Consider the following 13681-nt stretch of genomic DNA (forward strand, 5'->3'; position numbering starts at 1 on the left):
TCTGAGCTGTCTGCACAGAGCTTGACACGGGGCTCGAACTCACGAACCGTGAAATCGCGACCTGAGTGGAAGTTGACTGAGCCACCCAGGTGCCCCTGAGGGAACCCACTTCTCAAGCAACTTCTCTAGGAGCCTTCATTCACCCTGCCTGACCACCCAGGCGCCCCGGGGGTGGGGGTGGGGGGGGCGTCTCCCTCCTCGGCCCTGATCTGCCCTGATCTGCCCTGATCTGCCCTGAGGCCGTATCGCCGGAGAGAATCCCGAGGCCGACTGTGACCACCACCTGCTGAGCTTTGCCGAGAGTTCCCTGCCACCCTTCCGCAGCCCTGATCTGCCTGAGTTTCCCTGACTTGCAAATGTTTCTACGGAGGGTCCATCCCACACTCTGCAGGCTCCCTGAAGATGATCCCTGTTCCTTGAAGACAACCGGTCGAGCTGCATGCCTGAATGCGGGATGCCTGCTCCATACAGACCCACAGCCCTGCAGAGAAGTCACAGAGGCAGGCCCAGCAGAGAGTCTAGCTTAGGACAGCCACCCAGGGCTCCTGCACAGAGCCTGGAGCTGGGAAGAGAGAAAACTGTCTGTGAGTTGATTGTCGCTGCCAGCCTCAGGAGGAACAGTTTTCGTTTTGAACATGGGTGGGAGTGGCACCCCCTGGTAGGCGCACTTCCAGCGGTGAATGTGGGTGGGAATCACCTTAGAAGCCACATAACATTTGCACCTTCTCCTTTCATCGTTTTCGAAAGCCCTGTCCTGCTAAGATTGGCTGAGGGCTGAAGGTCAGGTCTCCATTTCAAGGGGGAAATCTACGGACGCCTCCAAATGTGGCCAAGGGAGGGACCGGGGAATCCAGCGGGCATTCCTGCACAGGACAGCGGCGCCTGGACCCCACTGAGGCCGGAACAGCGCCAGGAAAGACCCACGCACAGAAGGGAGCCGCGGAGAGCCTCCCCCGGGGTGCGCCCCCCACACGCGGCCGGCACACCTCAGACGGCGGGGACATGCAGGGGACTCGCGCGTGTATCAGAAACGGTGCCATTTCACTGCCCACGACGGGAGCTTCCCGGAAAGTTCTGAAAGGACATGCGACAGACTGGGGCTTGACAAGCAAGAGGACTCTGTAAGAGGCCAGTCTGCGGTGGACAAGGGAAGCCCACAGCCGGGCACAGAAGTGCCTCGCGTCGCCTGTTCTGTTTCCCTTTTCAGTACCCGTCCCCTCTGCAGATTCGGGGGCTTCGGCTTCCGTGCGAGTGTTCGCCCACGCGTTCGCCCGTTTACGCAGTCGGCTGCACCGCACTCTTGGATTCTGAAGCCGGGAGGTCCACACCCCACACCTGGAGCCCCCGGACGGGACCTTCGACCTCCCCCACCCCCCCACTCCGCGCGCTCCCTCTCGGGTCCCCCCGCCGCCCCGGGGGGGGGTGTCTCCCGGGGAGCACGGGGCGCTCCGGGGCGCGTCCACCCTCCCCTGGGGGGCGGCCGCAGCCCCGCGCCCCCAGCCCTGCGCCCGGGGCTTTACCTCCATGGCCTCCAGGTGCCGGCTCCGCGGCGGCCGCGCTCGCTGTCCGCTCGGCTCCCCGCGCCCGCCGGGCCGGGGCTGCGGCGGCGCGCCGGCTGCCTCGCTCGGGACTGCGGGCGGCCCGGCCCTGCGCGAGAGCACGAGGGAGGGGGGAGGCCGGGGGAGGCCGGGGGTGGGGGGTGGGGGGAGGGGGGAAGGGGTGGGGAGCGGGGGAGGGAGGCCGGCGATCAGGGTTTAAATTTAGACGCAAATCTAAACAGATACTGTCCCCTCCCAGGGCAGGACTCGGGCGAGGGAGCCGCGACTCCATTAATCTGCCCAAACATGGGGATGGGACAACCGCCTGGCCCCTCTTCCTCGCGAAGTTTCCGCCGGACCCCGGTCTCTGTCCGGGTCCCAGCCCTTTTCAGCCTCGCCCTCCTTTCACATGCCTTTTTCTGGCTCTAAAAGTTAAAGTTGTTCTTCTATTCCTTTCCTCTCCCCTCTTTTCTGTTTCTTTTACGTGCATCCTTGTTGCTTTCGTCCTTTTTTTTTTTTTTTTTTTTTTTTTTTTTTTAATTATTGCATTCATGTCATACCTGGGTTTCCTGGCGTTCTGGCGTGGGAGCGAGAGGACTGTGGAGGCGTCTGTGCTCTCTCATGGCCCCAGACGGGAGCTGTGGCAACGCGCAGTGTGGCACCGACAGGACCACCTTTCCTATTTTCATCGCCTTTCTTTTCCACGTGCACGGTCACATTTTCAGGAAACCGCTATCAATCTATCCGTCTCTCATCTGTGTATACGGCGGGGTGGGGCGGGGGGAGGGTTGGGGGGGAAGGACAAGAAATCCAAGCAAAGATTTTCAGGTTCCCTGTGGCGTGAAATCTTTTTCTTTTCCCCTGATTAGACTGATGCATTGGATTCTGTGGGAATTTCAGCTCCCACAAGCTGCTTGCTAAAGGGCCTTTTCCCGTTCCTATTAAATAGAGTAAAGGCCAAGATCCTGAACATCCGATTCCCAGAAGACCCAGCATAGCGGCCCTCCCCCAGCGCTGTCCCAGCCCTCTGGGCAGCCAAGAGGCTGGAAGATGAGGAGGCCACACCGGAGGGATGTGGGACCTGGAATCTGCTACCAGCTTGTATACTGGCCACCGGCCCCAGGTGCCCCTTCTGGATCCCTCCTCCCAGCACAGAGAGAAGAGGGGACATGGGTGCAGGGATTATTGGGGGGGGGGGGGATTGGTTGGCAGGGAGGGAGGCCTCCTGTCCTGCCCCCATGCCCAAGGCCTCACCCAGGGCACCCGGGACAGGGAGGGCTCTCTTCAGAGGCAGCGGGCCCTGTGAAGGGAAATATACGGAGAATCCCATAAAGGAAACAAGTTGAGAGTTTGCTCACACTAGGGAGAGCTGCCCTGACTCTGCTGTTCATCCCAACACCACCCCGGGGGCTTTCAGGCCCTTGGATTGCTACTTTGGGTACCAGTCTTAGAAACATGACCTTCTTCCTATCATAGAACCTTCTAAAGCCTGACTTTCTAAAACACTAACAGCCCGAATGCCCAAGTATTTTCTAGTTCATCAAACTGAATGGGACAACGGGGGCAAAGACCTTGATTTCAGAAACAGATTGAGGGTTGTATTCTAGCTCTGCTACTTTCTTGCTGAGTTTCCTTGGGCAGGTCACTTGACCTCTCTGATCCCCGGTTTCCTCAATCTGTACAGTTTAGTAGTCACTCTGAGAAGAGTAGCTATTTTTACATGTTTCACTTTGTGTACAAGCTCCAATCGGTAGGGACCAGACCTTTCTTTTATTTAGAGCAGGGCATTCTGGGGCCCAAGGAAAGGGTCCCCTCCCCATTTCAGCCACACAGCTACAGATGTGAGGACTCTAGGGCAGGACTGGCAGCAGGAAAGGAAATTTCCTGGTACCTTCCAATGCATACTTGTGGCTGTGATTGTTTTCCTTTCTTCCTTTAAAAAAAAAATTTTTTTTTAATGTTTATTTTTTCAGACGATGTGAGAGACAGAATACAAGCAGCAGAGGGGCAGACAGAGGGAGACACAGAATCTGAAGCAGGCTCCAGGCTCTAGACGGTCAGCCCAGAGCCTGATGCGGGGCTCGAACTCATCAACCATGAGATCATGACCTGATCTGAAATCGGACGCTTAACGACTGAGCCGCTCTCAGCGCCCCTTCCTTCCTTCCTTTTAAAGAAGCATGGCTGAGCTGGTGATGGGAACATAGTTTCTTACCATGTCTTCTAACCCTGACTCATGGCGCCTCTTTCTGCCTCCATCTTGTCACTCTTCCTTTCGGCTCAGAAAGGGAGCCGAGGGGACTGCCCCAGCACAGGTTTCTGGCTTCAAAACAGAAGGACGGAAGTGCCTACCCAAAGGAAACCGTTAGGCCCAGATAGCATCTCAGTCACCCAAGGTAACTTGCAGCTGCACCCCACGCCCTGCCCCAGGCCTTCCCTTGCCCAGTGAGAACCCATAGCCCACAGTGCGAACAAACTCGGCCTCTGCCATGCTCCGGGGTCTCAAGATCTGCAGAGTAGGAAGCTGCTGCAGCTTTGGGCCCTAGGCAGAGACCTTCACTGGAGGCAGGAATGGAAAATGGGGAGAGAGGGGTCGGGGGAGGGGGGGAGCGACAGCTCTGAGCTCAGTTTCAGCAGCCATGAGTAGGGGTGGGGGGTGTGCCCCCCTTCTGCCCCTCCTGTCCCTCCAGAAGATTCCCAGAAGCCAGAGTCGCGATAGCCCGCTGGTAAACCCTCCGTTTTTGCTGGGTCACCTGGGATTGTGACTTGCTGCCCTATGGGCTGGGAGACGCTGACAGCCTAAGGGGAAGGGAAAGTGGCTCGGAGGGGGTGGTTCCCCTCCCTCTCTGGGGGGCTGGCTGTCTCATCAGGACCCACTTCCTTTACTTTATCCCACGCCCCCTTCACACAGCCTTGCAGTCTGAACCAGCCAAGCAGTAAATAAAGGCCAGGGCAGGATGAAGAACAGGGAGCAATAGAGACACAGCCAGGGCAGGGATCCCATAGTGGAGCCCGTATCACCACGGGCAGCCGGACGCACATGGCAGGCCCTCAACAGATACTTGGTGAGTGAGTGGATAAAAGAATAAGTGAAGCAAATTAGTAGAATCTTTGTCTTTAAATCAAAGACAAAGCCTTTTCCATAGATAGGTCTCCAAGGGGAGAAAAGACCCACTGGGAGAAAAGATCATTGAAGGCCATGAGAAGTTAGGCAGTAACTTAATTGTTGAACAGAATTGTCAAGAGCTCATTCAGTCAGCTCTTAGCGGCCACAGTGTGCTGCTGATGGTCTATTTTTAAAATGAAGAGCAGGAAGGGGCACCTGGCTGGCTGGGTTGGAAGAGCATACGACTCTTGACCTCGGGGTCATGAGTTCGAGCCCCACATGGGGTGTAGAGATTGCTTAAGTAACTAAAACTTTTAAAAAAATTAAGAGCAAGGAACCCAACAAATATTCTTGCATGACTGCAAATAATTAACTTTATTATTTTTTAAAAATTTTTTTTAACTTTTATTTATTTTTGAGACAGAGAGAGACAGAGCATGAACGGGGGGAGGGCCAGAGAGAGAGGGAGACACAGAACCGGAAGCAGGCTCCAGGCTCGAGCTGTCAGCACAGAGCCTGATGCGGGGCTCGAACTCACGGACCGTGAGATCGTGACCTGAGCGAAGTCGGACGTTCAACCGACTGAGCCACCCAGGCGCCCCGGGTTAGCTTTAAAAAAATAGAGCTTTCAGCCCTCAGTTCAGGGAATGTGGCAAAAACGAAACAACTCACTCTGCCGCAGGTGACTATCCTTGAGGAACGGAGTTGAAAACGTTGAAAGGAAAGCATAAAGACTTAGGGTTTTTATGTGTTTACGGCGTGGCCATGGAGGGTTTTCCAGAGGAAGACGGTAGCCGTATTTCATGTGTGGAAGGTCAATTGAGGAGGAAGGCAGCAGGGTAGCAATGGAGCCATAGGGAAGACGTTGAAGTGTGTGGAGAGCCATTAGCAGGGATCGGAGACCTCATGAGGAAGGCTTTTGATTGGCCCTTTGGGGGTCAGGAGATTGGCTACACAGGGAAATCGAGCAAATAAGTTGATATATCGAAGCCAGTGGGAGAGAAGTTTCTCACTGATGGTGAGGGGAGGTACGAATATGCAAGGGGTGGCGTGGGGGGACTAGAATGAGCTAGACTGGACTAGAATGAACTCTGGTGCTGGATTGGAATGGGAGGTAATGGTGTGAAGTCATTGCTTTCAGCCTGTAGATAGCTGTGAATAGCAATGCATATACACACATGCATCTATTTCTTAGTTTGAGCCACTGAGAGAGCGTAGGAGCAGTGACACCCCAGTAGCAATCAGTGCACCCAGAGCCCAGGTCTTGGTTTCTAAATACCATTCTCCACTAAAGGAACACAGGCTCCTTGGAGAAAATGGGTGATGACAGGGCTGGGGCAGATAAAGAACAAGATGAGCCTGGAACTTGTTGTTTTGACAGAAAATATGGAAGTTCTCAATGAATGACAGAGAGACACTAAAAGGACACCGAAGCCCGCTTACAGGAGTATCGGCCTCGGTCACGATCTCATGGTCGTGAGTTCGAGCCCCACGCCGGGTTCTGTGCTGAGCCTACAGCCTGCTTGGGATTCTCTCTCTCCCCGTCCCCCCGCTCTTTCTCTTTCTCCAAATAAACTTAAAAAAAAAAAAATAAAAGAAGTTCATAGGTCTAAACTGATATAAACAAACAAGTGGGAGAAGAGAAGGTTCTTACCACACAATACCAATGAAGAAATGTAAAACAAAGTTTACAAGAAAACTGCCGTGTGACAATCATCGTAGCTATAATTTCAGGTGAGAAACATTATGGGGTGTTAAATCCGGTGGGGAAAAATGAGATGAGGAATGGGATTTTACATGATTTAAAAAGATCGCCCCTACAAGTTACTCATTAATTACAAAGGGGAGAGGGGCGCCTGGGTGGCTCAGTCGGTTAAGCATCCGACTTCCGCTCAGGTCACGATCTCGCGGTCCGTGAGTTCAAGCCCCGCGTCGGGCTCTGGGCTGAGGGCTCGGAGCCTGGAGCCTGCTTCCGATTCTGTGTCTCCCTCTCTCTCTCTGCCCCTCCACCGTTCATGCGCTGTCTCTCTCTGTCTCAAAAATAAATTAAAAAAAACGTTAAAAAAAATAAAAAAAAAATTACAAAGGGGAGAAAGCACCTTTACAGCGAACAACTGTAACAGACACCGTATTAATCAAGTGATCAAAGTAAACATGACCAACAGTGGGGCAAACTGATATCACATGCTACCTGATGGGATACAATAGGAACATACCATCACTTCTGCAATATTCTTGCCCAAAGTGCATAACCCGAATCTAATCATGAGGAAACGTTGCAGAAGCTACATAGGAAGACATTCTTCAAAGTGACGGGTCCAGAGTCTCCAAGTGCAGTCAGAGGAAGTGCGGGGAAGGGGCCTAGGCTGAAGGAGATGGAGGTCACGTGACCACTGGTTCCCCGTGTGGTTCTGGGTTGGCTGCTTTGACTAGAAAGTCTATTTATTTTTCTTTTTACTATAAAGTCTATCAAAGGGTTATCGTATGCACCTGTATCAAATCATGGCCACATACACTTTAAGTATCTTACGGTGTTACTGGTCCATATAATGATACCTCAGTAAAGCTGAAAAAAAGAGAAATTATTAGGATGATTGGCAACACCGTAAGGACTCCTGGGTGAAGGTGATGTGGGGGGTCTTTGTATTAATCCTACAGCTTTTCTCGATGTTTAAAATTATTTCAAACTAAAGAAATGAAGAAAAAAAGTGGTGGGGGAAGAATGGAGCTGTCCCATTTCTTTGATTTCAGCTGACTCCCTATCCAGTCCCTCCGTCGTCTGTTCCTCCCCGCTCCACCCCCACCCAGACATCCACAAGGTGGCCGGGGGTCTACTGTCCCCTGCTTTGGAGAGAGACGATAGGCAGAGAATACCCGGTCCTCTGGCATGGCAGAGGATGGAGACAGGAAGGGGGAGATTATTCAAGTCTTTGTACAAATATCTTTCTGTGGTTGCGATTACTACATGCATCTTTGTGATTTGGAGGATTTAAAAAAAGAAGAAATCAAAGAACCAAACTGGACTGAGGGAGGGCTGCACTTGGCTCAGGTGCACCTAGGAAGGGGCTGGGGGGTCCCAAGCTGAGAGAAGGCCAATTAGGGATTTCCTAGGGTGGGGCAGGGGCAGCTCAACTAGGAACGTGGTCCCATCACCAAGGCCAAGGAACAGTGTTGACAAAAACCCAACGTGGGTGGTCTGGAGGCCCCAAAAGATTGCGACCTTCTCCTTCTGAGGCAGACCCCATGTTCTGGAATGATATTACACAGCCCTACAAGGAATCTCAAACCTTCTCAGCCTTGAAGCAACTCAAGCAGAGCACCTGAGAACCAGCCTCACCTCCAGCCGTAAACTAGAATGCCTCAAGGAGCTTTGAAAAAAAATATCTAGGGGCGTCTGGGTGGCTCAGTCGGTTGAGCGTCTGACTTCGGCTCAGGTCATGATCTCACGGTTCCTGAGTTCGAGCCGCGCATCGGGCTCTATGCTGACAGCTCAGAGCCTGGAGCCTGCTCCAGATTCTGTGTCTGCCGCCCTGTCTCTGACCCATCCCCACTCATGCTCTGTCTCTCTCTGTCCTAAAAATAAATAAAACATTAAAAAAAAAAAAAAAGCTATTCCTGGGCCCTACCCCAGTGGACAGGGAGTGGTGCCAGGTATCAGTGTGTTTTGTAAGCTTCAGCCAAGAGGTAAATCCTGAATAGTCTAAGCCAATTATGGAAATAACATTCCTCTTGCCAGAAATTGGATTGGAGAGAAATACGTGAGGACATGTTGGCCAATGAGATAAAAGGGGGAAATCTTTATGCTTTCTGATAAAGAAACACATAGGAAGAGAAGCTCTATAAATATTGGGTGTTTTCCTACCTAATGTTATGCCTGGGAGTGCATGGACCATTTTGCTACTATGAGGCAAAGCTGGGAAGAGCCAGAATAGAAGCTCCAGGAAGAGGGAGTCTTTTGTTTCTTTTTTGGTCCGTGTATATTCCATGTACCTAAATCAAGGCCAGGCACAAATAGGCACTCAGTGAATGTTCATCAAATAAGGAACCCCAATGACTGTCAAGGCACTGAACTGACCAGTTCTAGAGGGACTGTCCCCTGGATTTCTTGTTATGTGAAGCAATATATTTGTTTGTGGCTCAAGCCATTGGAGCACAATATTTTGTTATAGCTGAAAGCGAGTCAGAGAGACACAAACTTAGCGTCCACGTGATTCAGATAAACACAAACTTAGAAGACAAAATCAGACATATATACCAGCGCAGGGAAAGGAGTTCCTCAAAAAATGTTCAGCAGAGATGTGGAGAAAGAGATGGGACAGAAGGGCAGAGAGAGAAACACACACATACAGAGATAAACAGAGATGGGAGAATACGATGCCACCCACCCCCCCCCCAAAAGTGGGAAACCTGGCTAATACCTATTGGCAACGAAAAAAATTTAGATTGAATAAATGAGATTAATCACTGTCAGAATTTGAAGTGTCTTAATTCCCATCTGAGTTTGGGGGAGCAGGTATAGATAATCATCTATTTTTCCTTATTCTTTTTTTTTTTTACATTTATTCATTTTTGAGAGTCAGAGAGAGAGACAGAGCATGAGTGGCACGGGGGGAGGCAGAGAGAGAGGGAGACACAGAATCAGAAGCAGGCTCCAGGCTCTGGGCGGTCAGCAAAGAATCCTGGCGTGGGGCTCGAACTCATGGACCTCAAGATCATGCCCTGAGCTGAAGTCGGATGCGTAAGCAACTGAGCCACCCAGGAGCCCCTTTCCTTGTCCTTAAAAAGAAAAAGGACTGATTTCTTCTAGAAAGAAAAGTGGGTGGTAGGTACAGAATTAAAAAGTACGTTTTCCTAGAATAACTGCGTATCGCAATTTCTTGTAGGATATTGTTAGTATCGGTAAGTGCTGAGGCAGGTTTGCTTGTAGAGGCGTTTACTGATGTGAATCAGTATCTGGGATTGGGCAGAGCTTGTCCAAAGCTGGAGGCTTTGGCCTTAAAATAAAAATCCACATGGCCTTAAAATAAATATCCGTGATGATTCTACACGAATGAAGTAGAACAGCTTATGAGAAACATGAGTACCCAAGTCCCGCCTACCACTCACCCCCCTTTGCTTTTTTACACGGACAACGGGCAAAGAATGAAGTGGAAAGTTGTCTGCACGCATGTGCTCATTTGCAACCCCAGCACAGCGCATGTCTGCAAAACTCTGCTAAAAACCCATGGCCCCTCCTGTTAGTTTCTCTTTTCCTCTTGTGGTGGTCTCACTATTCATCCATTTGCTCGGGACAGAAACCTGGGAGTCGTTCTTGATTGTTCCTTCATGTCCACCACCAGGTGCTACGAGTCAGGCCCTGAAACATCCTGTCCCACCCCCACCAGCCACCGTCACCGCCGTGGTTCATCCGGATGAGACGTCCCGGTTCGTCTCCGCGCGTCTCCCGTGTTGTCCCGATTCACCATCTCCCCCCACAGAGCTTCCACTCTATGGACAGCAGTCTTGCCAAAATGTGTCACTCACACCCCTTCCTGACAAGGCCACACCTGCCTCTCTGGCCCCTTCTCCCCAGAGAACACCCCGGGCTCTGTGCTGACGGCTCGGAGCCTGGAGTCTGCTTCGGATTCTGTGTCTCCCTCTCTCTCTCCCCCTCCCCCACTCACACTCTGTCTCTGTCTCCTTCAAAAATGAACATTAAAAAAGAAAAATTAAAAAAAAAACATAAAGCATAGTAACAGAGAGGGTAGCACAGAGATTTATAAAGATCCACATTGAAACCAGACTTCCTGGGTCCTCCTGTGACCTTGATCATGTCACCTAACCATTTTGCCCCTCTTTTTCTCCATCTGTAAAATGGGGGTAATAGAATTTACCACATAGAGCTGTCAGGAGTCAATGAGGTAATACACGGGAAATGCTTAATATAGTTGCCAGTGAATATTGAATGTGATAAACATGGGATCATCTTTGTCATATTTCTTCTGATTTGTACTCTATTCAGCACTTCTTGAATATTCTATGTTCACATTCAATTCTGCATTTTTTTTTTCTTGCACAGGCCAAAAAAAAAAAAAATGGGAAGGGAGGCAGGGGTTTCATATCTCAATTATAAATACATTTCACTCGCTTGAGCAGTGTTTCCTCATTTTGGAAACGAGTTTTAACTTACCCTCATTTAAATAATGCATCAATTTCATGCAGAAACTATGGGGTTTTTCTGGAATCGTCAAGGATTTGACCTTCTCTTCTGACTGTTACCACTTATTAACTAGTTTACTTGCCCTCATCTATTATTGGATAACCTTGCAACTTTTCATGCCAAAGGCTTTTCTATGAGCGTCCAGTTTCGGAGTATGTCATTACTACGTTTCCTGCACACAACTTTCTTCTTTTTCTGCTTCCTGACCTGTAATAGTATTTCAGACTTAAAAAAAATTTTTTTTTGATGTTTATTTATTTTTGAGACAGAGAGAGACAGAGCGTGAACGGGGGAGGGTCAGAGAGAGAGAGGGAGACACAGAATCCGAAGCGGGCTCCAGGCTCTGAGCTGTCAGCCCAGAGCCCGACGCGGGGCTCGAACCCACAGACCGTGAGATCGTGACCTGAGCCGAAGTCGGAGGCTCAACCGACTGAGCCACCCAGGAGCCCCTATTTCAGACTTTTTAAGATTGTTTTCATCTTGGTGTGCCCAGTACCATTGGCCCTGTGAGGCCCACACAGGGTCTCAATCTTACAGGAGTGTCATTTATCTGAGAAGGCGATAAAGGTCTGAGTAGACCCTTGAACGCTTGAATCATAATTTGAACTAAACACAAAAGGCCCGGAGGCAAGAGGATAGAGGAAGCTGAGCTCGGTGTGCTTGGCAGAGATGGGGATAGTGGGGATCTGGGTCGAAGAACCATGTGAGCGAACCAGGAGCCTGGAGGAGGGGCGGAGAGGGAACTGAGTCTTTGATGCCAGCCTGGGCGATCCTTCTCAGGTTTACAGTTTCTGCTACAACGGGCACACGTTAGCCCTTTGAGTGGGCATCACGTTTACTCTATCCTGACCTCCTTGTGCAGGGCCGGCTGCTCCCAGAGTTTTGTTCTGGGAGTGCTTTACGCTCGGTATCTGCTTCTGAAAAACAGATGACATGTGCATTGACCTCGAGCACAGTTGCTTCTGATTTGTCTTTTCTGTTTTGTTTTCGCACGTGATGAGGACTATAGGCAGCAACGCAGAGAAAGACATGGGGTGAGCAGGGACAGAGACAGGACGACCACTCACCTGTAGTGACTGAGGGCAGAGGGGCCACGCCAAGGCCCGGGGCCCCCAGGACCCTTCCTACCACCTGTGTGCTTCCTAAAGGACAAAGTTACTTCGCCATTCTCTTTCCTTATTTGAGGATAATTCTCATCGGTCACCCATGGACGAAGTGAGGCGCTCATAATGAAAATGACCATAAATCTAGAGTGAAAAGGCTTAGGCACTAAATGTGACCCTACCCAGCCCGGCTGGTGATGAACAAAGGAGGCAGACAGTCCCTGATGGAAATCCGCAGGGAGATGAACGGCCTCTGCTGCGGAAAGGGGAATGGTGTGGGTGGCGGTGGTAGGGAGCAGGGGTGGGGGTGGGGTGGGGAAGGAATTTGCATCTCGTGGCCTAATCAGATCTGAAACCTAACATCCTGTTTTCTGTAGGTTGAGCACATCAGTAGCTGAAAGCCTCCTCTGACCATCGTCAGCTCAGCTCAGGAAGTGAGAGTTAAGGGCCTTGCAGATGGGGACCCAGCTCCTGAGTGACCATGCCCGAGAAAGTGTCCACCCGCACCCCAGCCCTCCCTCTGCCACAATTCTAGGACTCCAGACCTCACCCCTCCTCTTCAGAGACTTATCAACAGGAAGTGAAATCAGCTGGAACACTCTGTTCCCTTGACATTTTTGTTTTAATTCTGCAGCTGTGTTTAAGGCTTTATGAATTATCTCTCTGGCTCTGTGTCTTGGGTCTGCCTGTTTGCCTGGTGCTTTTTCTTTCACACCCATGCACAAGTCATGGTTCCCATAAGGCTGGTGGACCCGAGGGAGAAGTAGGGTTGATAAGAAGGACGTGGGGTGTTAAGAAAGCACTTTAGGGCCTGTAGCAGTAACATTTGATGAGCTAAGGAGGGTGACCGCTTGCTTAGGGATCATTACTGAGGGGAAACGAAATGCTGAAGAGGAATTCCTAAATTGTTAGCAATGTGCGCTGTCCATAGCCATCTCCCCTCCCCTCACTATGGTCCCTCTGTCTACCTCCTGTCACAGTGTGGGCATGTCTTCTTTCCTCAATATTCTCTAGTGTCTGCTCCGCACATGCCTTACTCACGCTTATTCTCACTCAGGAAGCACATGGTAAACAAACAAATGAAGCTTCTCTCCCTTCATTTATCCCTTGTCAGCTTATCAGTCAAAAAACCACATCACAGCTCACACATGCAACTCGATCCTACTTGGTCCTAAGGTGTTATCTCTTGATCTCTGGTAGCCACAGTTCACAGGTCCGGCCTTGCTGAATGTCTAATTTTTGTACACAGTGCATCCTCCCAAGACTCATCAGGGCATTATTATTATTATTATTATTATTTTTTCTGTCCTGGTTTCTTTCCCTTCGACTGCCTCTCATTCGAGTCTAGAAGGAAAAGACCTCTCAACTCAGAGACTGGGGTCTCTAAAGCCCCCTCATGGCCATGAGGAAGGTGATGATTATTCTTTCTCCAAGTTCTTCTGCTTCAACAGACCCAAGAAGAGTGTCCCCTATCCATGAGAGTAGCTGGCCCATTAACCTTACAAATGTAAGCTGTCAGGGATGCTTTTATTTATTTATTTATTTATTTATTTAAAAAAAATCTTTAATGTTTATTTTTGGGAAAGAGACAGAGCACAAGTGGGGAAGGAGCAGAGAGAGGGGGATATAGAATCTGAAGCAAGCTCCAGGCTCTGAGCTGTCAGCACAGAGACTGATGCGGGGCTTGAACCCATGAACCATGAGATCGTGACCTGAGCCGAGGTCAGATGCTTAA

General features: G+C 50.5%; 1 protein-coding gene and 1 long non-coding RNA gene across 5 annotated transcripts in view; one reads left to right on the forward strand and one right to left on the reverse strand.

The window, feature by feature from the left end:
- RCSD1 (RCSD domain containing 1) overlaps window positions 1–2283 on the reverse strand; it is a 72221-nt gene extending 69938 nt beyond the window's left edge. For 2 of the 4 annotated variants that reach the window (XM_053209678.1, XM_027046159.2), the window contains exon 1: window positions 1521–1601. In XM_053209678.1, coding sequence (XP_053065653.1) covers window positions 1521–1526 — 6 coding nt within the window. In that variant the 5' untranslated portion in view covers window positions 1527–1601. Of the gene's footprint in view, window positions 1–1520; window positions 1602–2098 lie in introns of those variants that run through there. The other 2 variants (XM_027046158.2, XM_015062311.3) reach the window with 2 other exon arrangements.
- LOC113595601 (uncharacterized) lies at window positions 1725–5022 on the forward strand. The gene is made up of 2 exons (XR_003416136.2): window positions 1725–2661; window positions 3550–5022. It is a non-coding gene; the product is annotated as an uncharacterized LOC113595601 (long non-coding RNA).
- Window positions 5023–13681: the final 8659 nt, after the last annotated feature.

Source organism: Acinonyx jubatus, chromosome E4 (genome assembly GCF_027475565.1).
Source record: "Acinonyx jubatus isolate Ajub_Pintada_27869175 chromosome E4, VMU_Ajub_asm_v1.0, whole genome shotgun sequence".
Taxonomy (NCBI): Eukaryota; Metazoa; Chordata; class Mammalia; order Carnivora; family Felidae; genus Acinonyx; species Acinonyx jubatus.